This window comes from Crinia signifera, chromosome 11 (assembly GCF_055691185.1).
Source record: "Crinia signifera chromosome 11, ASM5569118v1, whole genome shotgun sequence".
In the NCBI taxonomy this organism is placed as follows: Eukaryota; Metazoa; Chordata; class Amphibia; order Anura; family Myobatrachidae; genus Crinia; species Crinia signifera.
The window spans coordinates 122,560,337-122,588,282 of NC_139227.1; the positions used below are offsets into that span (position 1 = coordinate 122,560,337).

The 27,946-nt window shown below is 45.7% G+C and overlaps 1 protein-coding gene across 4 annotated transcripts in view; it reads left to right on the plus strand.

Moving 5' to 3' along the window:
* DENND2B (DENN domain containing 2B) overlaps positions 1 to 27,946 on the plus strand; it is a 197,584-nt gene that overhangs the window by 167,865 nt on the left and 1,773 nt on the right. For all 4 annotated transcript variants that reach the window (XM_083164631.1, XM_083164630.1, XM_083164629.1 and 1 more), the window contains 7 exons: positions 5,632 to 5,709; positions 7,390 to 7,530; positions 7,637 to 7,785; positions 12,955 to 13,132; positions 15,133 to 15,174; positions 15,903 to 16,014; positions 27,229 to 27,468. In XM_083164631.1, the coding sequence (XP_083020757.1) occupies positions 5,632 to 5,709; positions 7,390 to 7,530; positions 7,637 to 7,785; positions 12,955 to 13,132; positions 15,133 to 15,174; positions 15,903 to 16,014; positions 27,229 to 27,468 (940 nt within the window). The remainder of the gene's footprint in view (positions 1 to 5,631; positions 5,710 to 7,389; positions 7,531 to 7,636; positions 7,786 to 12,954; positions 13,133 to 15,132; positions 15,175 to 15,902; positions 16,015 to 27,228; positions 27,469 to 27,946) is intronic.

The following is a 27,946-nucleotide window of genomic DNA, read 5'->3' on the forward strand; positions in this document are numbered from 1 at the left end:
CAATGTAAATGTATCTGTCTCTCATTCCTTTATTCCCCAAAATGTAACAGTGTAGTGTGGGCTAGGTGACACAAGGGAGATTGCTAGACTAATGAGGGAGAGAGGGAGATTGCTGCTATGTCAGGGAGTCTCCTGCAGAATGCAGGAGGGGAGGTAACTATGCTGTAACAGTGTAATATGGGCTAGGTGACATGAGGGAGATTGCTAGACTAATGAGGGAGAGAGGGAGATTGCTGTTATTTCAGGGAGTCTCCTGCAGAATGCAGGAGGGGAGGTAATTATGATGTAACAGTGTAATGTGGGCTAGGTGACGTGAGGGAGATTACAAGACTAATGAGGGAGAGAGGGAGAATGCTGCTATGTCAGGGAGTCTCCTGCAGAATGCAGGAGGGGAGGTAACTATGATGTAACAGTGTAGTGTGGGCTAGGTGACATGAGGAAGATTGCTAGACTAATGAGGGAGAGAGGGAGATTGCTGTTATTTCAGGGAGTCTCCTGCAGAATACAGGAGGGTAGGCAACTATGCTCTGACACCTCCTACTCCTACACCTACTCAAAGTCAAGGCCCCGTCTGGGGAAAATAAGCCCATACACATTAGCTGCCTCCATCACTGGTACTGGCAAGCATCCAGTCCCAGACTATGTCAGGGTTGCCTACCCTCCCGGAATGGCCGGGAGGGTCCCGGAAATCGGGTCCCCCTCCCAGTCCCCCGGAAATGGTGGCAATCCTCCCGCATATCCCCTCCTGTCCCTCGGCGGGGGGAGGGGGGGTCCGCAGGTAAAAAGCCGCGATCGCGGCATTTTAGCCCCGCCCCCTCAGTGCAATGACTGAAATACCGGCATTGCCCGGCGGGGGGCGGGGCTAAAATGCCGTGACGCTGTAGACATGCCCCCAACAGGGCATCATCTGTGTGGCCATGCCCCCGGACCGCCTCTTTTTCCAGTCCTGGAAATGGCCCCGCCCCCCTGCCTGACAGAGCTGGCTGCCCTCTCCCGGAGAGGGCAGCTCGAAAGTGGACTATGTGCAGTGCATGTATGAACTATCGGGGGAGGGGGGGGGGTGCCTGCTTTTGGCTTGTAGCCTGGTAGGAACCTCACCTTGCAGCCTACAGAGTCAGAACCAGGAAGTAGCTGAGCGCGGCTCAGGGGCAAATGCAGGATTTTCAGAAGGGGGTTTCCAGAGGGGCGGAGCAAAGCATAGAGATGGACACTTAGGTGACCTAGTATATGCCGGGTCAGTGAAGGTATTATAGATAGACCAAATTTATAAAAATAATAATCACACACACATATATATAACAGCAGTGTAGACCCCTGGGCATAGCAATGTATTGGGGCCCCTACCGATCCTCCAGCGGTAGGGGAAGCTTTGATGTCCCGTGGGTGGTAGGGGGTATTATATCAACCGCTCAGCATGTAGGGCCTGGATCAGTAATTTCCACTAATTACCCCTTTACTGCACAGGTGGTGGGAGATGGGGTGGGAGAAGGGGGCATTGGGCTGAATGAAGGGGTCTGATACATAACTTCCAGGGTGGTAGAGGATGTTTAATATGCAGAGGAGGGGTGTATAGTGGAGTGGGCTTATTATTCATCATTTTCTGGTGGGAGGACAGCTTGCTTGACTGCAGATATCTCCAGTTCCCAGAAATAGATTTCTTAATGGAATTAAAAACTAGAGAATCCCACCTACCAAATGGTACTAGGGACTAGGGGATCAGAGTTCAGGAGGCAGAGCAATCTGCCAACAAGTATATAAAACTACATACCAGGTTTGTGGAGCTGGAGCAGTAACCAGCTGCTGGAAGGCTGATATCTCTGGTTCTTGGAACAGTACAGACAAGCTTCTAGTGTCCATCAAAGGGGGAGATTCCCAGCTTTTGGAATATACCCTCAGCAAAACTCCAAGTCAGACAGAACCTGAAATATCTGACTGGGAAGAGCAATTAACAGGCTTGGATGGGGACCACTGCTTTGAAGTCAGATATCTCCGGTTCCCAAGGGCCGATTTTAAAAATTCTTGTACCCATAGAAAGAGGGGACCCTCAGCTTTCAGCCTAGAGTCCTTAGACTCCTTAGGGGGTTTCTGGGTACTCAGAAACCCACCCTGCATGCGCTACTGCGGCTTTTGGTACTCAGCAGCTGCTTCCTGGTCCCAACAGCCCCACCCCCGAACATCGTGATGTCACATGCTCAGGGGTGGGGCATTCACAAGGGGGATTATCCCCCTCCAGTACTCCACAGTCCGCCCACAAACAGGTATAGCAGCAGCCTCGTCATCTATAAAATGGCTATAAAATGCATTAATGCGAAGACAACAAATATTCTTTTTCACAGTTCTGGGTGTAATGTTAGCCCCTCCCAGTTTTTATCATTGGGGCTGTATCTAGAAGTCGTGTGTTTGTTATAGTTATCACTTTCCAGAGCGTCGCATGCACAGGTTCCAATGTACGAATGACTGCACCATTGGGGAGGGATTTGGCCTGTATTTTCTGTTTCACACTGGGTGATTTGAGCTATAATGTAACTCGATATTTGTGAGCGGTAACAACAGTGACATCAGAGAAAAAGGCAGTGACATCACAGAAAGTGGCACAGTGATATCACAGAAAGTGGCACAGCGACTGGGAAGCTTTTACCTGTTCTTTGGCTACAAACATACGCAGAATAGCGAACAGGCCTGAATTAGGCCCAAAGTACCAACCAAACAGCTCCTGTCATTTTTAAAACATGTAACATGGCAGCCAGAAGCTGATTGGCTGGTACTTGATCTCTCTCCACAGTATCTCTTATCCATTCTTAGTAAATCGATCCAGTGGTTTCTAGTGTTTTGTGTATAAGGCCTATGTACACGGCTCCTGTTTTCTTGGGTAGTAGTAGTGTAGTTTATACAGGTGTTGGCACTTATACAGGTGTTGGCACTATATACAAGGGGTCATTATGTGGGATATATATTGCATTATGGGTACTAGATTGTTACACACCCGCTGCGCCTTGCCGTACATCCCTAGCCATCTTACAGAACAATATTAAATCTATCTGTGCAGCAATATTGTCAGCAGGATGGTTACAGCCTGAAATTATAGCCTGGTGATTCCCAAATTACAGAGTGGTGAACCACCGTAATATCATAATTAATGGGGAATACTGTCGGTCATGTTCTTGAGCAAACATCTTAGTATAAATGAAAATATTCCCCTCAGCCGGCCTTAGACGTGGCTGCTGTTATTGCTGGCTGGCTCTGTGCTTGGATAATACAAATATGCGGATTTCCACTTGTGCATGGGAGCTGCTGACTGTTATCAGACACTGGCACTTTCTGAGCAGTGGCGGTGATACTGTGACTGTTATCAGACACTGGCACTTTCTGAGCAGTGGCAGTCATACTGTGACTGTTATCAGACACTGGCACTTTCTGAGCAGTGGCAGTCATACTGTGACTGTTATCAGACACTGGCACTTTCTGAGCAGTGGCGGTGATACTGTGACTGTTATCAGACACTGGCACTTTCTGAGCAGTGGCAGTCATACTGTGACTGTTATCAGACACTGGCACTTTCTGAGCAGTGGTGGTGATACTGTGACTGTTATCAGAAACTGGCACTTTCTGAGCAGTGGCGGTCATACTGTGACTGTTATCAGACACTGGCACTTTCTGAGCAGTGGCGGTGATACTGTGGCTGTTATCAGACACTGGCACTTTCTGAGCAGTGGCAGTCATACTGGCCCTTATTCTGATCGGTGCGGCCGGATCCGATTATGCGGCCAGGACCGTGCGTGCGAAACCCCGCCTTCCATACGGATCGCCAACTCCGTCCGTACGCGGTAAGAAGCTGGCCGAACGGACCGCACGTGTATTTTTCACGGAATACGCCTCCTCCATCTAAGGGAACCTCCCCCATCATTCGATGGTCGCAGACCATCGAATGCAGGACCGAGTGCTCCACCAGCTCCCGCAACCTTAGACCACACGGACATTTTTCCGTGCAAAAGCCGGGATCTGGGCGGGCAGCTGACATCCGGCGATGTCATATGTCCGCCCCCTACACGTGCGTCACGGCCGCATTACCATACATACGCCCAGCGTTTTCATGGGAACGCCCATGAAACGCGGGGTGTATGCATATGGTAATGAGCCCAAATAGCCCTTCACGCCCCTCTCCACCCCCTGTTCGGAGTGTTCACATATCATGCGGGATTTGGCCGTACGCCCCGCTCGCACATGCGCAGAGACGCCTCTGCACATGCGCAGACACAAAACATCGGCGGGCCGAACGCACGCGGATATATCCGCAGCGATTAGAATAAGGGCCACTGTGACTGTTATCAGACACTGGCACTTTCTGAGCAGTGGGGGCCATACTGTGACTGTTATCAGACACTGGCACTTTCCGAGCAGTGGCGGTCATACTGTGACTGTTAGCAGACAATGACACTTTCCGAGCAGTGGCGGTCATACTGTGACTGTTATCAGACAATGACACTTTCCGAGCAGTGGCGGTCATACTGTGACTGTTATCAGACACTGGCACTTTCCGAGCAGTGGCAGTCATACTGTGACTGTTAGCAGACAATGACACTTTCCGAGCAGTGGCGGTCATACTGTGACTGTTATCAGACAATGACACTTTCCGAGCAGTGGCAGTCATACTGTGACTGTTAGCAGACACTGGCACTTTTCTGAGCAGTAGCGGTCATACTGTGACTGTTATTAGACAATGACACTTTCCGAGCAGTGGCGGTCATACTGTGACTGTTATCAGCCACTGGCACTTTGCGAGCAATGGAGGTCATACTGTGACTGTTATCAGACACTGGCATTTTCCGAACATAGGCGGTCATACTGTGACTGTTATCAGACACTGGCACTTTCTGAGCAGTGGCGGCCATACTTTGACTGTTAGCAGACACTGGCACTTTCCGAGCAGTGGCGGTCATACTGTGACTGTTATCAGACATTGTCACTTTCCGAGCAGTGGCGGTCAGTGCTGTATTTCCGCTCTGATATACAGACCAGACCTGTGCTAGTAGCACCACAGCAGAGAGTGACACCCCAGACAGGGAAGAGGAACTGTAGCTGGTTTTGGATGTCGCATAAGCATTCATCTGACTGAAGTAGTAATTGTCCTGTTATGTTTCTATGGTTAATCACCAAAAATAAAAATGTTACAGTTTATTTTAAATTCTCCTCTGTCTTTTGATGCTAAAAACATCCTTGCGGAACCGCACGCATATGATTCTGTTCTGTAGCACATTTATACAATCCGCACCTTTGCTGCACTGGAAAATGTAAGGGAATAAGCCCCAGTCTTTTATGTGTGTGGGGGAAATTTACTAAGATGGGAGTTCTATTTCACATGGGATGTTGCTACGGGCAACCATCAGAATGTACTTCTTATTTATTTAGCACCTGCTAGAAGATAAAATATAGTGGGGGTTATTCATGCTGATTCGGTTGGATGCCCGCACGTTGTCCTGGGCACCCCGCGAATAGACTGTTTGCAGTGGGTGCATGCACCCTGAGTATGCGATATTACCCTGAACACACGGGGGGGGGGGGGGGGGGGAGCAATTCTGGGGAATATCACCCCGTGTCTACAGGCTTAACACCATTCTCTCTCTCTCCTGACAGCCCAGTGGGAAAGGTCCGCGTCTCCCAGAAGTTTACTGTGTGATCAGCCGGCTGGGATGCTTCGATCTCTTCTCCAAGGTACGAATTTGGGCTGCGGGTCGTGTTATATTATTACTGCAGTTTCCCACGGACTGAGGATATATTTTGAGTCACGTTGCCCCTAGCAACCACTTGGATTTGAGCTGTACTAGATAAATGATAGTTTGGAGCTGATTTGTTTCTATAGACAGCCACTATACATTGCTGTGATAGCATGTCTCTGTTGCCGCGTCACCTTACTGTCCCATATAACGCCAGCAGACACATCGATCAGACTGACCTAGTAGGTCTCACAGAGCTGTAGCAGAACTGCTTCGCTGTTCCAGGTTCTCTCTCTCCGTTATATCCCCTCGCGCTGCTGTCTATGTGGGAACGCAGAGCTGACTCTTATTTGTGTTGGCAGCCGCTGGTAGGGAGCAGCAGAGGCTGCTGGGATAGCGAGGAAACCGCTGCTTGCCACATGAAGGATACCATAGGTGCGTCTCCTCATACAGAGATCTCCGGCACCTCCAACATAAATAGACTTTCTTTTTCTTTAATTGTAACCAGACCGTTCTCCAAATGGGAAACGGTTATCTGTCAGACCACACTTAGGTCGACAGTCATTAGGTCGACCCCGGAAGGTCGACAGGGTTAAAGGTCGACATGGGTCGAGGTCGACACGGCTTAAGGTCGACATGGGCCAAGGTCGACAGTCATTAGGTCGACATGAGTTTTTCACTGTTTTTTGAGCCGACATGTGCCGACAGGCGGTATTTCATGCCCTACCATCCACTAGGATGTGGTGGGAGAATAAAATAGTGTGCCGAGCGCAGCGATGCACCGTGCCCGAAGCATTGCGAGCAAAGCGAGCGATGCGAGGAGCTGCGGTTCAACTCCAACTGTGTCCATGTCGACTGTGTCGACATTTGGGTAAAAAAAAAGTGAAAAACTCATGTCGACCTAATGACTGTCAACCTACACCCATGTCGACCTTGGCCCATGTCGACCTTTAACCCTGTCGACCTTGGGGCCAGTCAACCTTCCGGGATCGACCTAATGACTGTAGACCTAAGTCTGGTCTGACAGATGTACCGATTCCCTCCAAATATGTTACGTAACCACTTCAATTTCATTTTCTCTTACTATTTTTATTAGCCATAATTTATGGAGCGCTGCAAGGGGTCTGCAGCGCCTTTATAAAATGTATATACACATACAGCATGCCTCTCAACTTTCACTTTTTATATATCAGGAACAGCTGAAGGCGCAACCCCCATTTCCTTCAATTTTGGGGGCGTGCCTGGCGCTCTCCAAGCAGCTGGGCAGCCCCGACGCCTTCCCCATCCTGTAGAGATGCTGTGCCGAATTCGCTACGCCGGCCAATGTTTGGGGTTGGTGCTTGTGCAAAGCTACAGAGCGAACGCCTTTGGCAAGTTTCACACTCGCGGGAGTGCGCCCAACATTTTCTGGAAACGCCCGTAGAAACTGTGGGCGTATCCCTGCGAATGCAGGCGTGTATAGACTTTCTTTTATCCACGAAGGGAGGAAAAAGATCACGGTGAGCGATTTTTTTCAGCGTAGGGAGCAGCCTTAGCGGAACAGCGGGACCAGGAAACCTCTGCACAGTAAATCTCAGGCTCGGTGCTGGCAGAGAACGCGGCCTCTGGTGGGTCAGCATTTTATTGAGTGGCTGAGCGGGAAATGTCATTATTATAGTATATTCTTCCATGTGACCAGATCCTGGACGAGGTGGAGAGGAGGCGGGGGATATCCGCAGCGCTGGTATACCCATTTATGAGGAGCCTGATGGAGTCTCCCTTTCCGGCTCCTGGAAAAACAATCCGCGTCAAGACGTTTCTGCCTGGTGCTGGGAATGAGGTACAGGACCGCCATCTTCTTCTCATGCCTCAGGGTCTCCTTTACCAGCGCCATTGGCCAGGTCCGGCGCTCAGTAATAAATACCCATGTTTTTCTGTCTGTACAGGTGATCGAGCTGCGAAGACCAATGGATTCCCGCTTGGAACATGTAGACTTTGAATGTTTGTTCAGATGCCTCAGTGTCCGACAAATCATCCGGATATTTGCATCGCTGCTACTGGAGAGACGAGTTATATTTGTCGCAGAGAAGCTGAGGTAATTGGTCACCGCATAGGGGCGGTGTCAGACAGGGAAGGCAGCCATTTTGTGGGAAGAGCCGTTGTTCATGAGAATGCATTTACCTAGTTACCAGTAACAGCCAATCAGCTACTGTCATTTTCATACACAGGCTGTAAAGCAGTGATGGGAAACCTTCGGCCCTCCAGCTGTTTTAGAACTACACATCCCAGCATGCATTGTTACAGTTTTGCTATGTGGCCATGCTACAACTATTGCAGGTCATGCTGGGATGTGTAGTTCAACAACAGCTGGAGGGGGGGAAGATTCCCCTTCCTTGCTGTAAAGTGACAGACACTGAATGCTTGGTTGGGACTTTATCTCTCTCCAAGCTTTTATACATATGCCCATAGTGGGGCCCTGACACCATTTTGGGCATCTAGGCTCCTGCATACCCTCCAATATATGACCCATTCCATTAGGTACAAAATGTTCTGTTCCTGGACTTCCCTGCCAGTGGCAGTTACAGAGGTTGGAGTCCAGCACAGACCAAAATTCAAAGAGGGGCAGTCACATCAACTGCCAGTGAGTCCAGGACAGTGATATTTGGCCCCCCCCTTTTTGAATTTTGGTCTGTGCTGGAGTCCAACCTCTGTAACTGCCACTGGCAGGGAAGTTCAGGAACAGAGCATTTTGTACCTAATGGAATGGGTCGTGTTGGAGGGTATGCTCCTGTGAGTGGTGTCAGCCATCTGCATTCTGGGAAGGCAGCCATTTTGTGTTCTTGCGCCTGACACCATTTTGGGCTTCAGGGCTCCTGCGAGCGGTGTTGTGGTTATTATAGCATCATTACATAACTCCTCTGTGACATTAATCACTGACATAGTGTGATCACTGTGGAGAGACTGAGCAGGACATTGTTGGTGAAATAATGAATGGGATAAATCCTGGCAGGTCAGTGTGAGGATCAGGTCAAGTGTTACATATCCTGACACAACCACAGACTGACTCTGCACAAGGAGATAGTGGGAGCTCTGTGCTGGGTGTGTATGGCGGAATGTAGCTTGTGACTTCCCGGGAAACCACACACTGATCACACACACACATCTCATTTATCCCAGCCTGTCATATGCCTCATGTATCCTGTACTAGAGGTTATACACAGGAGGATGGTGCATTGTAGTCCTGTCTGGCCTGCACTCTCCCGCTGACTGGCCTATGCCTCTGTATTCTCCCACCGACTGGCCTATGCCTCTGTATTCTCCTACTGACTGGCCTATGCCTCTGTATTCTCCTACTGACTGGCCTATGCCTCTGTATTCTTGTACTGGGCCTGTGCCTCTGTATTCTCCTACTGACTGGCCTGTGCTCTGTATTCTCCTACTGACTGGCCTGTGCCTCTGTATTCTCCTACTGACTGATCTATGCCTCTGTATTCTTGTACTGACTGGCCTATGCCTCTGTATTCTCCTACTGACTGGCCTATGCCTCTGTATTCTCCCACTGACTGGCCTGTGCCTCTGTATTCTCCTACTGACTGCCCTGTGCCTCTGTATTCTCCCACTGACTGGTCTGTGCCTCTGTATTCTCCCACTGACTGGCCTGTGCCTCTGTATTCTCCCACTGACTGGCCTATGCCTCTGTATTCTCCGACTGACTGGCCTATGCCTCTGTATTCTCCTACTGACTGGCCTATGCCTCTGTATTATCCTACTGACTGGCCTGTGCTTCTGTATTCTTTTACTGACTGGCATATCCCTCAGTATTCTCCTACTGACTGGCCTGTACCTCTGTATTCTCCTACTGACTGGCCTGTGCTTCTGTATTCTTGTACTGACTGGCCTATCCCTCTGTATTCTCCTACTGACTGGCCTGTACCTCTGTAGTCTCCCACTGACTGGCCTATGCCTCTGTATTCTCCTACTGACTGGCCTATGCCTCTGTATTCTCCCACTGACTGGCCTAAGCCTCTGTATTCTCCCACTGACTGGCCTAAGCCTCTGTATTCTCCCACTGACTGGCCTATGCCTCTATATTCTCCTACTGACTGGACTGTGCCTCTGTATTCTACTGACTGACCTATACCACTGTATTCTCCTACTGACTAACTTATACCACTGTATTTTCCTACTGACTGGCCTATGCTCCTGTACTCTACCACTGACTGGCCTATGCCTCTGTATTCTCCTGCTGACCTATACCACTGTGTTCTCCCACTGACTGTCCTGTGCCTCTGTATTATCCTACTAACTGGCCTATGCCTCTGTATTCTACTGACTGACATATACCACTATATTATTCTACTGACTGACCTGTGCCTCTGTATTATCCTATTGACTGACCTGTGCCACTGTATTCTCCTACTGACTAGCACGTGTATCAGTATACTCATACTGACTAATCTGTGTCACTGTACTCTCCCACGGACTGGCCTATGCCTCTGTACTCTCTCACCAACTGACCTATTCCTCTGTATTCTCCCACTGACTGGCTTATGCCTCTGTATTCACCTACTAATTGTGTTGTGCCTCTATATTTTCCCACTGACTGGGCTGCGCCTTTGTATATTCCCACTGACTGGCTTATGCCTCTGTATTCTACCACTGACTGCCTTATGCCTCTGTATTCTCCCACTGACTGGGCTGTGCCTCTGTATTCTACCACTGACTGGCTTATACCTCTGTATTCTCCCACTGACTGGGCTGTGCCTCTGTATTCTACCACTGACTGGCTTATGCCTCTGTATTCTCCCACTGACTGGGCTATGCCTCTGTATTCTACCACTGACTGCCTTATGCCTCTGTATTCTCCCACTGACTGGGCTGTGCCTCTGTATTCTACCACTGACTGGCTTATGCCTCTGTATTCTCCCACTGACTGGGCTGTGCCTCTGTATTCTACCACTGACTGGCTTATGCCTCTGTATTCTCCCACTGACTGGGCTGCGCCTCTGTATTCTACCACTGACTAGGCTGCGCCTCTGTATTCTACCACTGACTGGCTTATGCCTCTGTATTCTCCCACTGACTGGGCTGCGCCTCTGTATTCTCCCACTGACTGGGCTGCGCCTCTGTATTATACCACTGACTGGCTTATGCCTCTGTATTCTCCAACTAATTGTGTTGTGTCTCTATATTTTCCTATGGACTGGGCTATGCCTCTGTATTGTCCCGTGGACTGGTCTCTGCCTCTGTAGCCACATGCTTACTGTTCTGTGCTTCTATATTCTCCCACTGACTTGGCTGCACCTCTGTATCCTAACACTGCTTTATCTCTGAGTTGTCAGTAATGTATAAAGCCGTATATACACAGACATACATATGGCATATGCGGTCATTACCACACAGCGCGCCTGTCCCAGCCAGTCAGTGGTCAGTATATTTCTGGATAGCAGCAGACATAGAAGCATGGGAACTGGACGGCCACAGACCAGTCTGACAATGATTGACGTCATCCCCCAGTGTGCACAGAATGGGTCAGTTACCAGTCTGGCCATGCAGGAGAGTAATGGCCGCAGATTCCTTATACACTGTACTGTGTGAGAATACAGTCACATACCTGTGACTGGCCCTTGCCCTCACCACACTGCGGCCCTCACACCACATACCTGTGACTGACCCTCACCACACTGCGGCCCTAACACCACATACCTGTGACTGACCCTTGCCCTCACCACACTGCGGTCCTCACACCACATACCTGTGACTGACCCTCACCACACTGCGGCCCTAACACCACATACCTGTGACTGACCCTTGCCCTCACCACACTGCGGCCCTCACACCACATCACTGTGACTGACCCTCGCCCTCACCACACTGCGGCCCTCACACCACATCACTGTGACTGACCCTCACCCTCACCACACTGCGGCCCTCACACCACATGCAGGGAGGAGCGTCAGTGCAGGGGTGGAATGGCAGTGTGTAGGAGGAGCCTCAGTGAAGGGAAGGAGCGTCAGTGCAGGGGAGGCGCGTCAGTGCAGGGGTGGAATGGCAGTATAGGGGAGGAGCATCAGTGTGTGGGAGGAGCCTAAGTGAAGGAGCGTCAGTGCAAGAGAGGCGCGTCAGTGCAGGGGTAGAGCTCTAGTGCAGGGGAGAAGTGACAGTGTAGGGGAGGAGCATCAGTGGTGTAGCGTCAGTGCAGAGGAATGCCAGTGCGTGGGTGGAATGGCAGTGCAGGGGAGGAACTGTAGGGGTGGAGTGACAGTGCAGGGGTAGAGCTCTAGTGCAGGGGAGAAGTGACAATGCAGGGGAGGAGCTGCAGGGGTGGACTGGCAGTGCAGGGGAGGAGCATCAGTACAGGGGTAGAGCTCTAGTGCAGGGGAGGAGCTGCAGGGGTGGGGTGGCAGTGCTGGGAAGATCAGCAGTGCAGGGAAAGATCAGCAGTGTGGGGGTGGCGTGGCAGTGCAGGGGTGGCGCTGCAGTCAGGGTTCCTGAGGTCCCTAATCTGTTCTCCTGAGCACACACAGGGGCCAGCACATTTTCAGTAAGGTCCCTTTTATATTTCCAGTTCTGGAACTGGATCCCAGAGCCACTGCACTCCTCCAGCAGGGTTAGGCTGGGTACACACTATCTGAAAACTTCTGCTGATCTGATAACCAAACTGATCTGAGTGATTACATGGAGCAGTGTGCACTCATTCCCAACCACCCAATCCCGACTTCCAGATCTGGCCTTTTTATTGGCTAACGCTCCTGCAAACACACTATACAATTTATCAGGTTGACTGTGCAATGGTTGTTGCCTTAAAACCCACGGGGATGCATTACCCTGCAGAGACCATAAGAACATTGCTCCAGTCATACGGCCTGATACACAGCTGGTCCTGTAGGGGTTAATGTTGAATTTCGGGAAACATCTGTCTTGAACTCAGGGATCTGACCAGAGCTTTGCTGCCATCTACAGGTCATTAAGGCTACAGCACATAGAGGCCCATGGAACTAAAATTGGTTATACCCTGCACCACCTCACTGCTCACCCTAAAATACATGTCTATACAATGCAATTAATAAACAGTAAAGATACATTTATCATGTAAAAGAAAATCCAGTCACGCCAGGGGTTCGAGAAGGGGCCCCACAATTTCTGATGGCAGCCCTGGCTGCTCTTATTCCCTGTTACAGAGAACATTACATGGGTTCCGTATAAGACCCAATCCTCAGTGTCCTGTAATAACGTCCCCCCCCCCCCCCCCCTCTGTCCCCAGCACCCTGTCCAGCTGCTCCCATGCTGTTGTGGCTCTTCTGTACCCGTTCTCCTGGCAACACACCTTTATACCCGTCCTGCCGTCAGCCATGATTGACATCGTTTGTTGCCCAACGCCCTTCTTGGTGGGTCTGCTGTCCAGCTCTTTGCCGAAACTGAAAGAACTGCCGGTGGAGGAGGTGAGTTACAATCTTTACTCACTTCTGAGTAACCCTAATCTGGGACATGTAATAAGGCCGTGCGTAGGGTCATGTGTGAGCATGGCATCTGGTTACCGAGTGGGGCCTTGTCAATGGTGCTAAAAAGGTCTTCAAGGCACCAAAAAATGTATTATTTTCACACAGGAATGGGGCTAGCCCACAGGAACGCCCAGAAAAGGAAATTGAGCTACATTTTTTTCCCCAGGGCTAAAACTCACATTTCCGAACAGACAATTTTTATATTGATTTTTAAATGTTAGTAAATGTGCAGTGGCGTAACTATGCCTCCGCAGCCCCCACTGTGGCGGGGAGGCGCAGAGTAACTATGGGCACCGGGGGCGCTGCGGTGCTATAGCTACCCGCTGCGCTGCTGCCCGGCCGCATCTGCGGTCACTGTCCCGTCACTCGCTCCCGGCGCCGGCTCCTGCTGATAATGAAAACTGACATTAGAAAATGGCTGCCCCCGTATTACAGACAGTTTTGGCAGCCATTTTCTAAGACACTTTTCATTATCAGCAGGAGCCGGTGCCGGGAGCAAGTGACGGGACAGTGACCGCAGATGCGGCCGGGCAGCAGCGCAGCGGAGACTGAGGGAGACTGGACGGGACAGTGACCGCAGATGTGGCTCTGTCAGGTATGGGTATGGGGGGGGGGGCGCCGAAAAAGTTTGGCGGGGGGGCGCAAAATATATAGTTACGCCACTGTAAATGTGTTTTAGCCCCTGAAACCCCAACATTGTTTATGTCAATTTTATGCTTTTTGAAATTGATAATAATTTATTAAAATCAGCCTTTAGTACATATATATACAGTACACAACGTCGTTTGCTGACGGAGTAAATGGGTTGAATATGTAGACATCACCCAGCCACGTTACCCCCTAATTACTACGCGTAATGTGACTGTTTTTTTATATATAGTTTATGTGGTACTTGTTTCCTAGCACGGCCACAATCGCGGGCATTGTGTACCTTAAAGTTAAGGTACACGATGCCCGCGTTGGACCCGATTTCCTTTGAAATCAGGTCCATTTTACCGGCAAAGGCAAAATTGCGGGCATCGCGTCGGTCGCGTGCATTAACATGGTCCCCGACGCGACCGACGCAATGCCCGCGATTTTGCCATAGGCTCCAATGTTAAAATGATTTTTAACATTGAAATCGGGAGCATCGCGTCGGTCTTGTGCCATTATAATGGCACAAGATGAGATGGACTTGATTAAGTCCATCTCACATAGTAAACAATGTGAAATGGGCCAATATGACCCATTTCACATTGTATATGGCCCCGTCATCACCCCACGATTGGCGCAAACCCGAAGCGTGGCAAGCGGCGGCGGTGCGCGTCCTCTGACCTTTTCATACCCCTACTATCCACGTCGGCGTGGAGTTGAGAATATAAAGTGTGGCGAGCCACCGAGCCCGAAGCGTGGCGAGGGGACGCATATACCTGTGAAGTTATACGCGTCCCCTCGCTGCGCTCGCCACGCTTCGGGCTCGGTGGCTCGCTACGCTCGCCACACTTTATATTCTCAACTCCACGCCGACGTGGATAGTAGGGGTATGAAAAGGTTGGAGGACGCGCACCGCCACCCCTCGCGGGCTCGCTGCGCTCGCCACGCTTCGGGTTGGCGTCAATCGTGGGGTGGCGTTGAGGGTGTAAAATTGGGGGTCTGGGAAATATTTTACATTGAATCCAATGTAAAATAGGGTCCCATGGACCCTATTCACATTTGATTCAATTTAAAAATCGGGTCGATTGCATCGCATGCGATGCGACCGACACGATTTTTCCGACACGACCACCCCGATGCAAATCGGTGTGGCCGTGCTAGGAAACAAGTACCGTTTATGTAAACAAATATTTATATTCCCCTGTCGACAGTCAAAAGATCAATGAGTTTTTCACGTTTTTTTTATGTGCATCTACCCCACCAATGTGAGAGCAGCTCTCACCTCCTCTTCTCTCCTCCTTATTCAGGCGTTGATGGTGGACCTCGGTTCAGACCGGTTTATCAGACAGGTAAGTGGAGCACAACTGGACCTTAGTGTTTATATATAATAATGGACGTGACCCCACAATGGTCTCACTCGCCCCTTCTTTACTGCTTAGCGGCTAATGAGGTATCTAGGGATGAAGTAAGCTAGTTCGGTGACATACTAAGATGAGAGTTCTATGTCACATGGGATGTTGCCATGGGCAACCAATCAGAATGTACTTCTTATTTATTTAGCACCCTCTAGAAGATAGTAGACAGGATCTGATTGGTTACCCATAGCAATACACATCTTAGTATATTTCCCCATTGTATCTCCATGTACTGTTAGTCATCCATGAGACAGTCCGTCCCCAACAGTATTTGTTTATTGCCTGTAATTATTGTCCCCGTGAGGTTAGTCACGTCCTGGGATTATAGACATGCCCTCAATGTCCCTCTAGCATTGATATTGCAGGAAATAGATATTATGGGCCAGATGTACTAAGCTTGAAAAGTGATAAAATGGAGAGTGATAAACCACCAACCAATCAGCTCCTGCCTGCCATGTCACAGGCTGTGTTTGAAAAATGACAGACAGGAGCTGATTGGTTGGTGGTTTATCACGCTGCATGTTATCACTTCCAAGGCTTAGTACATCTCACCGCATAAGCATTTTTGGGTGAAGGATTATATATATATTTACTTTGAATGAACACTAACAGCAACTGCTCCCAAGCGTCACTGTGCTGTCCCTGTGTCCCCAAACTGGCAGATGGATGACGAGGACTCCCTGTTACCCCGGAAGCTGCAGGCAGCTCTGGAGCAGGCGCTGGAGAGGAAAGGGGAGTTGATTGGTCAGGACTCGGACAGCGACACTGATGAAGGTGAGCAATGCCTGGCGCAAAGCTCGCTGTGATTGGCTTATCTGATCTAGGCCTGCAAGCCTGACACTTTCCACAGCGATGAGGCCATTTCTGTAGCAGGATGTCAGGTGTTTATTCCGGTCACAATGGCCGCAATACTCTACCTCTACAGGGCTGTGAGGGAAATATGAACCTGTGTTTATGACAAACGATACTTGGTAAGACTCCAGCTACGGACTCCCTTTCTGTCAGGGCCCAGGACTAGAGTACTGACAGCCCTCCCTGGCGACAGACCTGAAAACAAGGGAGTGTTAAAACAAGAGAGTGCTACAGTAGTTGTATGTAATTTCCTCTACAGCATATCGGGTGTAACCGTGCAAACCAATAGGAAGCCTCGGCTAGAATTATGTAGCGTCTGATTGGCCCACAGGGTCAGAGCTCTGCGGAATCCTATCATGACCACAGCTGGGCGTGATGGAGGGAAAGGAGGAATGTTCTGTGTCATGCACCATATATATATATATATATATATATATATATAAGGCAAAGTGACCCCAAGAGCGCCCGATACACACAGCAGCTTCTCTACAAATCCCCCCTGTTAGTGGGAGATAAAGCAAAGACAAAGACAACGAGAGAGTAGAGAGCGCTATAAATTCTCCACCAACTATAAGTGAATCCCCACTACGATTAGTGGTGTGAATAATGTGAAAGGAGTTTGATAATAAAAACAACTTTTTTATTAAAACGTATTTTTCATAGTTCACATCAGGATTTCATCTTTAGGATAAGAATTCAACAGCCCAACGCGTTTCGTCTTAAAAAAGACTTCATCAGGGGTTTGGTATACACTGTAGATGGTAGAGATCATAATACATTGTAAATAGTACAGAAAATTAATATGACCATTTACAATTAATTGAATAGTCTGGTACATACCAAAAAGTTGCACACCAACAGTTGTGCAGTACAATTATATCCTTTGAACAGATCCAAAATTTTATAATCTAAAATAAGTCATAAAACAGGTATTAGGCACAACCGTGTGTCCAACTACGAAAGATGAGCACTCAAAATAAAATAATCAAGGGGTAAAGAGAGAATAATCGAGGGTGAGGAGAGAGAAATATGGAGAAGAGATGGTATAGGTATTTAGAGTTACGTACCTATAATATGGTATCTATGCACGTAGACAAAAAATGAGCAGTGTAGTAAGTCTACAGCAATCCTTTAGTGATGGATGTTGGAAATCAATACCACCTATAAGAAGTGTATCACACCTATCAATATGGGGTGACTCAGAAATGTGGTCCAAAAAACAGAGTGGTAGGGCCTAACAGTACATACCGGGTGTTTGGCACAGGTAGGTTTAACCAGATGGTCTGTAAATGGGGGTTCACAACCCAATTACGATCGTGTCGATTTAACGACCCAAAGATAGTGTAATATCTAAAAAAATGTAGATGTAACATAAATGGGTTATAACACTATATGGGCGAATTTGATAGCCGGTGTCATTTAGCATAATATTGGATAGAAACATACAAAATAATGCTAGTGCGCACATTATAGTGGTAGATGCCACATTAGTAGTTAACAGTGTATGATGGATTTTGACAATAAATTCGTAAAGAATTCATAAATAGGTGCTGCTCAATATCAGCCATAGGATGAACTGGATGCACAGGTGTAATTAATTAAGCATATGTCACCAGGCTTTTTGCAGTATAGACAAATCATTACATTCTGATATTAGTAAAAAGCGCTGATCTATGTAGCGCTGGAAAATGGGGCCATACAAAGTTATCTCAGCACATAGATGAAACTGGTACACAACACCGATCTGCATAGTGAAATAATACACAATCATAGGAAGTATAAAAGCGCTGATTTGATACATCTGCATAGCGCTAAGAAAAAATTAAGTAGTACATAATTGAACAGGCACATTTAAGGGAATATAACAATGTCAGACAGCACATGATAAAATCCATCCCAAAGACACCTTACCGGTAGGTTGGTAGCACGCAGGGAATCCCAAACAGCCAGAATCATACTGAGCTGTCCCGGCGTCTATTATACCCAGAACTAATGAGGTCATATCCGGTTCCCAAATTAACATATAGCGTGGGAGAAAGAAATAATAAACGATACTGTATATAACAGCCCGTTAATGCGTAACACATCTAATGTGTGTAGATGGACGAGAGGTCGTCCATTGAGGATATTTGGACAGAAGGGAAGTTACTTACATAAAAACGCGTGCTGCGTTCCAATATGCGGGTCACCCACACTTCCGCCGGTGAACTTCCGCTCTCCAACTTTCAGACGTAGCTTGCGTTTCAAATAAACACGTGGTATCACGTTAGTGAACGCTTGCGTTCCACTTAATGGGTCAGTCACATCTCCTGTAGGGGATTGGCTGCCCGTAAGCCGCGCTAATCCAATCAACGTGTCTATCAAACATTGCAATCATTTTTGTAGCGCATATGGGAATGCATATTATCCAATCTATTAGATCTGCATCCCAAGGGGCTCTATGTGAGAAGCAAATAGTATTACTGAACAAACAATAAAGAATATATATAGAGAAATTTTACCTAGACAATGTGCAATATATTAAGAAATATGAGTGATCTACAATAATGTGTATATTATTAAAGTGTTCCTGACAAGGGAAATAATGAGAGTGTTGAATGTGAAAATCTCATTGTATTGCAAAAGGATACAATCGAGACTTTGTGGTATTAGGTTATCCCTTAAGATGGATTCATCTTACATTTTATATACATGATTGTGCCAATAATACACAAAATATACAAATTTGATACATAAATTAAGCATAGATTATACAGTGTGTATAAATTCTTTGTGCCCATAGTTTGTGAATAATATAGGGAATAAATATAGAAAAAAATAAGTGAAAGGAGCTTATAGACGTGACACATACAATTAGCCCAAAAAGGAAAGCGATATTATCAGCCCAAGAAGGAAGCAATATCTATGCTCTCATTTAGACCCCTTGGGGAAAGCGTATTAAGGGTGTAAATCCAGAAAGTTTCTTGTTTCGATAATTTAAGGTCCCTGTCACCTCCTCTAGGGTCTTGTTCGACTACTTCAAGGACTGTAAACATGAAATTTTTTATGTCAACCTTGGATTCATGTTTCTCCTTGAAGTGTCTCGGAACACTATGGATATCCAGCTTATGTTTGATATTGCGGATATGCTCCTGAATTCTTATTTTAATCTGCCTCTTGGTTTTGCCAATGTATGATTGGCCGCAACTACAAGTGATTCTATATATAACATATATAGAGTTGCAAGTGGCAGGGTGGTTGAGGGAGTACTGCTTTTTGTCTATGGTGCACTTGAAGGTTCCTTTCTCCAAGTGCTTACAACAAATACATCTCTGACATGGTGTGCATATAGTTCTTTTAGTGAGAAAATTGTCAGCGTTGATTTCCTTAGAGGTTCCAGATTTCAGACGGCTTGGGGCTATCAAACTTTTCAAGTTGGTCGCTCGACGAAAAAGGAGGTCAGGTTTAGGTGGTAAATGGGAGCCTAGCACGTTGTCTTTAAGGAGAATGTTCCAGTGCCTTGTAAGGATCTTTCTTATTTGATGGCTCTCTCTATTATATTGGGTAATAAATGATCTTTTTTCAAACTTAACCACCTTCTTAGTGGGCTCAGATGGACGTAAGATGTCTTCTCTTGTTCTAGTGAGAGCTTTAGACCTTGCTTCATCAATTTTCTGTGGGTTATACCCCTTCTCTACAAACCGTTGAGACAAAAGGAGCGACTGGGACTGGTAGTCTTCTAGTTGGCTACAATTCCGCCTTAGCCTGACGAATTGTGCAAATGGTACACTGTCTTTCCAGTTAGGGTGATGACAGCTCTCATATGGAATAAAACTATTGCAGTCGACATCTTTGAAATGAGTTTTAGTAGACACAATTTCTCCATGATTTCCAGTAAGTTCGAGATCCAAGTAGTCAATGACCCTTTGGTTGTACTTATGGGTAAACTTCAAGTTAAAGTTATTCACTTGAAGTTTTGCCATAAAGGACTCAATGCTGGCACCATCTCCCTGCCATATAAAAATCAAGTCGTCGATATATCGCTGATAAAACATAATGTTCGCCGTATGTTCTGACTGATAGACATGTAGCTCCTCCCACATGCCCATCAGCAGATTAGCATATGATGGAGCAAATTTGGTCCCCATTGCAGTGCCGGTTTTTTGAACAAAGAATTTATTATTGAACTCAAAGTAGTTATGCGTGAGTATAAAGTTGATACTACTCAATATGAATTCAATTTCATCTCTGGAATAATCTGCAAACTTTGATAATATGTAGTCAACCGCTTCCATGCCTTTTTCATGTGGAATTGACGAATACAGGGCTTGCACGTCTACTGTTAGCCAACAGTACTCATTCTTCCATCTGAATTGACTCAATTTGTTAAGAAGGGTGGAGGAATCCTTCAGATGAGATGCATTTTTTAGAACATAAGGTTGGAGTAAAATATCAATAAAATGGGAGAGATTGCAGCTAAGGGAAAGGATACCGGCTACAATGGGTCTTCCTGGTGGTTCTTTTTTATTTTTATGCACCTTTGGAATATGGTAAAAGGTGGGTGTAACTGGGTGTCGTACATAGAGGTAGTCAAACTCTTCCTTAACGATCAATGATTTTTTTCTTGCATCTAAAAGCAGTGCATATAGTTCATCCTGAAATTTGTTGGTAGGGTTCTCTGATAGCTCAGTGTATGTGATGCCATCATAAAGCAAGTTGTTGGCTTCCTTCAGGTAGTGTTCTGTGGATTGCACCACCACCGCTCCGCCTTTATCGGCATTTCTAATTACAAGGCTATCATCCTTTTTAAGTAATTTGATGGCTTCCTTCTCTTGTGATGGCAGATTGCTCGAATTACTACGATTCCAGATTTTTATCTTTTTGAAATCTTCACTCACCAGGTTGTAGAAAATATCTATGTGACTACTCCTGGATTCAACCGGATAAAATTTAGAGGGATTTGAAACCCTAGGTTTAATACTGTCTACAATCGGCGGTTTAGGATTTTTAAGAAAATGTCGCTGTAAAGTTAAGTTTCTAATGAACTTATTCAGATCGATAAACAATTTGAACTTATCCACATGGCCATCCGGCGCAAATTTCAGGCCCTTGTTTAATAGGGAGGTCTGTGCGGCACATAATTCCCTATTCGAGTTGTTGATAACTCCTGTCTTTTGCTCTGGAATAGTGGCTTTCTTTTCTTGGGGCTTCTTTCCGCCTCCTCTGCAGCCTCTTCTCCGTTCAGGCTTCTTTTGATACCTTTCGGGGAGTCTAGCCTGTTCCGTAGGGTATCTTCCTTTTCCAGGAAGGTGAGGCTTTTTCTTCTCCCTAAAAAATGGACCGGTGAATGTCGTTCCTCGGATACTGATCTATTTCTGTATGTTCGGGTCTCATAACGTTCCTGATACGGAGGGTCTCTTCTTCTCTGGGGATCCCTTCTGTTATATGTGTATTGATCTTGGTGAGAAGGTATTCTATATCTATTCCTTCTATAGCCAGAATGGTCCCTCTTAGGCCATCTATGGTCTGGTTCAGACCTATATTCGTCCCTAAAAACAGGTTTTTGCCATCGTTCTTCCTGTCGACGTCTATACTTCTGTCCATATTGGTTTTTATTCTGTTCCGTATATCGATTTCTAGACGTATTATATTCCCTTTTATTTCTGTTTTCTGTTGACCAATTGAAGATCTGCCCGGTCAGGTAGTCGTTTTTGTCACGAGCAAACTTTTTTTGTTTTTTTACAATAATATCGTCTTCTAATCTATCAAGTTTGTTTTGGAGATCAGCTACATCACGCTGAAACTCCTCACTAACTGCGAATTTCTCTGTCGCTTTCTCTATTTTCTCTATCTCCTCCTCTATAGTAACTAATTCTTTTTTTCTCTCATTCACAATAAGCGTGATTAGTTTCAAAGAACATTCCTCCAATATGGTGTTCCAGTTTTTAATGAATAATTCATTATTATTACCTATATTGGGGGTTTTATTGAATCTCAGGCCTCTGGGGACACGTCTGACCTCTAGGTATTTTTCGAGGGTGACAATGTCGTACCAGGTCCTGAGTTCTTTGGTAGCAAGATTTTCAGCTGAATTTAATAGGCTATAATAGTCCTCATCATCTGTTATAAAAATGTGCTCATCTTCCGTAAAGATATTTTTAATCTTTGCAGATCTTTTTGATCGATCATTTAAAAGGGGCATCCTCAGGTCGCTACAAGAAGGTCCTAACAGAGTACAAGTACAGACAAGGCAAAGTGACCCCAAGAGCGCCCGATACACACAGCAGCTTCTCTACAAATCCCCCCTGTTAGTGGGAGATAAAGCAAAGACAAAGACAACGAGAGAGTAGAGAGCGCTATAAATTCTCCACCAACTATAAGTGAATCCCCACTACGATTAGTGGTGTGAATAATGTGAAAGGAGTTTGATAATAAAAACAACTTTTTTATTAAAACGTATTTTTCATAGTTCACATCAGGATTTCATCTTTAGGATAAGAATTCAACAGCCCAACGCGTTTCGTCTTAAAAAAGACTTCATCAGGGGTTTGGTATACACTGTAGATGGTAGAGATCATAATACATTGTAAATAGTACAGAAAATTAATATGACCATTTACAATTAATTGAATAGTCTGGTACATACCAAAAAGTTGCACACCAACAGTTGTGCAGTACAATTATATCCTTTGAACAGATCCAAAATTTTATAATCTAAAATAAGTCATAAAACAGGTATTAGGCACAACCGTGTGTCCAACTACGAAAGATGAGCACTCAAAATAAAATAATCAAGGGGTAAAGAGAGAATAATCGAGGGTGAGGAGAGAGAAATATGGAGAAGAGATGGTATAGGTATTTAGAGTTACGTACCTATAATATGGTATCTATGCACGTAGACAAAAAATGAGCAGTGTAGTAAGTCTACAGCAATCCTTTAGTGATGGATGTTGGAAATCAATACCACCTATAAGAAGTGTATCACACCTATCAATATGGGGTGACTCAGAAATGTGGTCCAAAAAACAGAGTGGTAGGGCCTAACAGTACATACCGGGTGTTTGGCACAGGTAGGTTTAACCAGATGGTCTGTAAATGGGGGTTCACAACCCAATTACGATCGTGTCGATTTAACGACCCAAAGATAGTGTAATATCTAAAAAAATGTAGATGTAACATAAATGGGTTATAACACTATATGGGCGAATTTGATAGCCGGTGTCATTTAGCATAATATTGGATAGAAACATACAAAATAATGCTAGTGCGCACATTATAGTGGTAGATGCCACATTAGTAGTTAACAGTGTATGATGGATTTTGACAATAAATTCGTAAAGAATTCATAAATAGGTGCTGCTCAATATCAGCCATAGGATGAACTGGATGCACAGGTGTAATTAATTAAGCATATGTCACCAGGCTTTTTGCAGTATAGACAAATCATTACATTCTGATATTAGTAAAAAGCGCTGATCTATGTAGCGCTGGAAAATGGGGCCATACAAAGTTATCTCAGCACATAGATGAAACTGGTACACAACACCGATCTGCATAGTGAAATAATACACAATCATAGGAAGTATAAAAGCGCTGATTTGATACATCTGCATAGCGCTAAGAAAAAATTAAGTAGTACATAATTGAACAGGCACATTTAAGGGAATATAACAATGTCAGACAGCACATGATAAAATCCATCCCAAAGACACCTTACCGGTAGGTTGGTAGCACGCAGGGAATCCCAAACAGCCAGAATCATACTGAGCTGTCCCGGCGTCTATTATACCCAGAACTAATGAGGTCATATCCGGTTCCCAAATTAACATATAGCGTGGGAGAAAGAAATAATAAACGATACTGTATATAACAGCCCGTTAATGCGTAACACATCTAATGTGTGTAGATGGACGAGAGGTCGTCCATTGAGGATATTTGGACAGAAGGGAAGTTACTTACATAAAAACGCGTGCTGCGTTCCAATATGCGGGTCACCCACACTTCCGCCGGTGAACTTCCGCTCTCCAACTTTCAGACGTAGCTTGCGTTTCAAATAAACACGTGGTATCACGTTAGTGAACGCTTGCGTTCCACTTAATGGGTCAGTCACATCTCCTGTAGGGGATTGGCTGCCCGTAAGCCGCGCTAATCCAATCAACGTGTCTATCAAACATTGCAATCATTTTTGTAGCGCATATGGGAATGCATATTATCCAATCTATTAGATCTGCATCCCAAGGGGCTCTATGTGAGAAGCAAATAGTATTACTGAACAAACAATAAAGAATATATATAGAGAAATTTTACCTAGACAATGTGCAATATATTAAGAAATATGAGTGATCTACAATAATGTGTATATTATTAAAGTGTTCCTGACAAGGGAAATAATGAGAGTGTTGAATGTGAAAATCTCATTGTATTGCAAAAGGATACAATCGAGACTTTGTGGTATTAGGTTATCCCTTAAGATGGATTCATCTTACATTTTATATACATGATTGTGCCAATAATACACAAAATATACAAATTTGATACATAAATTAAGCATAGATTATACAGTGTGTATAAATTCTTTGTGCCCATAGTTTGTGAATAATATAGGGAATAAATATAGAAAAAAATAAGTGAAAGGAGCTTATAGACGTGACACATACAATTAGCCCAAAAAGGAAAGCGATATTATCAGCCCAAGAAGGAAGCAATATCTATGCTCTCATTTAGACCCCTTGGGGAAAGCGTATTAAGGGTGTAAATCCAGAAAGTTTCTTGTTTCGATAATTTAAGGTCCCTGTCACCTCCTCTAGGGTCTTGTTCGACTACTTCAAGGACTGTAAACATGAAATTTTTTATGTCAACCTTGGATTCATGTTTCTCCTTGAAGTGTCTCGGAACACTATGGATATCCAGCTTATGTTTGATATTGCGGATATGCTCCTGAATTCTTATTTTAATCTGCCTCTTGGTTTTGCCAATGTATGATTGGCCGCAACTACAAGTGATTCTATATATAACATATATAGAGTTGCAAGTGGCAGGGTGGTTGAGGGAGTACTGCTTTTTGTCTATGGTGCACTTGAAGGTTCCTTTCTCCAAGTGCTTACAACAAATACATCTCTGACATGGTGTGCATATAGTTCTTTTAGTGAGAAAATTGTCAGCGTTGATTTCCTTAGAGGTTCCAGATTTCAGACGGCTTGGGGCTATCAAACTTTTCAAGTTGGTCGCTCGACGAAAAAGGAGGTCAGGTTTAGGTGGTAAATGGGAGCCTAGCACGTTGTCTTTAAGGAGAATGTTCCAGTGCCTTGTAAGGATCTTTCTTATTTGATGGCTCTCTCTATTATATTGGGTAATAAATGATCTTTTTTCAAACTTAACCACCTTCTTAGTGGGCTCAGATGGACGTAAGATGTCTTCTCTTGTTCTAGTGAGAGCTTTAGACCTTGCTTCATCAATTTTCTGTGGGTTATACCCCTTCTCTACAAACCGTTGAGACAAAAGGAGCGACTGGGACTGGTAGTCTTCTAGTTGGCTACAATTCCGCCTTAGCCTGACGAATTGTGCAAATGGTACACTGTCTTTCCAGTTAGGGTGATGACAGCTCTCATATGGAATAAAACTATTGCAGTCGACATCTTTGAAATGAGTTTTAGTAGACACAATTTCTCCATGATTTCCAGTAAGTTCGAGATCCAAGTAGTCAATGACCCTTTGGTTGTACTTATGGGTAAACTTCAAGTTAAAGTTATTCACTTGAAGTTTTGCCATAAAGGACTCAATGCTGGCACCATCTCCCTGCCATATAAAAATCAAGTCGTCGATATATCGCTGATAAAACATAATGTTCGCCGTATGTTCTGACTGATAGACATGTAGCTCCTCCCACATGCCCATCAGCAGATTAGCATATGATGGAGCAAATTTGGTCCCCATTGCAGTGCCGGTTTTTTGAACAAAGAATTTATTATTGAACTCAAAGTAGTTATGCGTGAGTATAAAGTTGATACTACTCAATATGAATTCAATTTCATCTCTGGAATAATCTGCAAACTTTGATAATATGTAGTCAACCGCTTCCATGCCTTTTTCATGTGGAATTGACGAATACAGGGCTTGCACGTCTACTGTTAGCCAACAGTACTCATTCTTCCATCTGAATTGACTCAATTTGTTAAGAAGGGTGGAGGAATCCTTCAGATGAGATGCATTTTTTAGAACATAAGGTTGGAGTAAAATATCAATAAAATGGGAGAGATTGCAGCTAAGGGAAAGGATACCGGCTACAATGGGTCTTCCTGGTGGTTCTTTTTTATTTTTATGCACCTTTGGAATATGGTAAAAGGTGGGTGTAACTGGGTGTCGTACATAGAGGTAGTCAAACTCTTCCTTAACGATCAATGATTTTTTTCTTGCATCTAAAAGCAGTGCATATAGTTCATCCTGAAATTTGTTGGTAGGGTTCTCTGATAGCTCAGTGTATGTGATGCCATCATAAAGCAAGTTGTTATATATAGTGGATTTTCAGCCCGGCACTCCCTGGAATGGGGAACTTCAGCCTGGGTGCCCTCTGGAGTAAATGGATACCAAACAGTGCAAATGCAGCAGCGGCACTCCCAGGTCTTTTCAAAAAAACTTTAATGTAATCCCGACGTTTCGGGGAACTTTGTCCCCGTTTTCAAGGTGTAAAACTAACAACAGCACCTTAATCATGATTAAGGTGCTGTTGTTAGCACCGAAACAGCCTGTCGGGTGCTATGACTGTCTGGTGGAGGGAGACCGTGTTTGAACATCTTTGAAGTCTTTCATTATGACATGATAAGTAGATGTCTCCTCTGCCTTTCCATTGGTTTTCTGTCCGATTTTTTGCACTTTATATGCCTTTAATAAATGAGTATTTTTTCACATTGATGATGCTGGCTCTCTAATGCAATTCTTGTATTATACTATTTTATGAGCTTCAGCACTCCCCTCAAATATTGAGCCAGTGTGTGCAGCCTTGTCTCATGGTTATACTATATATATATATATATATATATATATATATATATATATATATATATATATATATATATATATATATATATATATATATATATATATATATATATATATATGTGTGTGTGTGATATTGCCTCTTTCTCTCTCTCTCTCTCACAGAGTGTAACACACTGAACGGACTGGTGTCAGAGGTCTTCATTCGCTTCTTCGTAGAAACCATTGGTCATTACTCCTTGTTCCTGGCGCAGAATGACCGCGCAGAGAGAGTATTCCAGAGAGAAGCCTTCCGCAAGTCTGTGGCCTCCAAGAGCATCCGCCGCTTCCTGGAGGTCTTCATGGAATCTCAGATGTTTGCCGGATTCATCCAGGACAGAGAGCTCCGGAAATGCCGAGCAAAGGGTGGGTGATGGCTGAGGATTTTTCCACCATGTTTCTTCTCTGCCTCCCGCATGGATGGGTGTGACGCCTGCCTCCTGCATGGGTGGGTGTGACGCCTGCCTCCCGCATGGGTGGGTGTGACGCCTGCCTCCCGCATGGGTGGCTGTGATGCCTGCCACCGTATGTGTGGGTGTGTCACCTGCCTCTGTATGTGTGGGTGTAAGGTTTGCCTCCCGCATGTGTGGGTGTGTCGTCTGCCTCCGTATGTGTGGGTGTGTCACCTGCCTCCGCATATGTGGGTGTAAGGTCTGCCTCCCGCATGTGTGGGTGTGTCGTCTGCCTCCGTATGTGTGGGTGTGTCACCTGCCTCCGCATGTGTGGGTGTAAGGTCTGCCTCCCGCATGTGTGGGTGTGTCGTCTGCCTCCGTATGTGTGGGTGTGTCACCTGCCTCCGCATGTGTGGGTGTAAGGTCTGCCTCCCGCATGTGTGGGTGTGTCG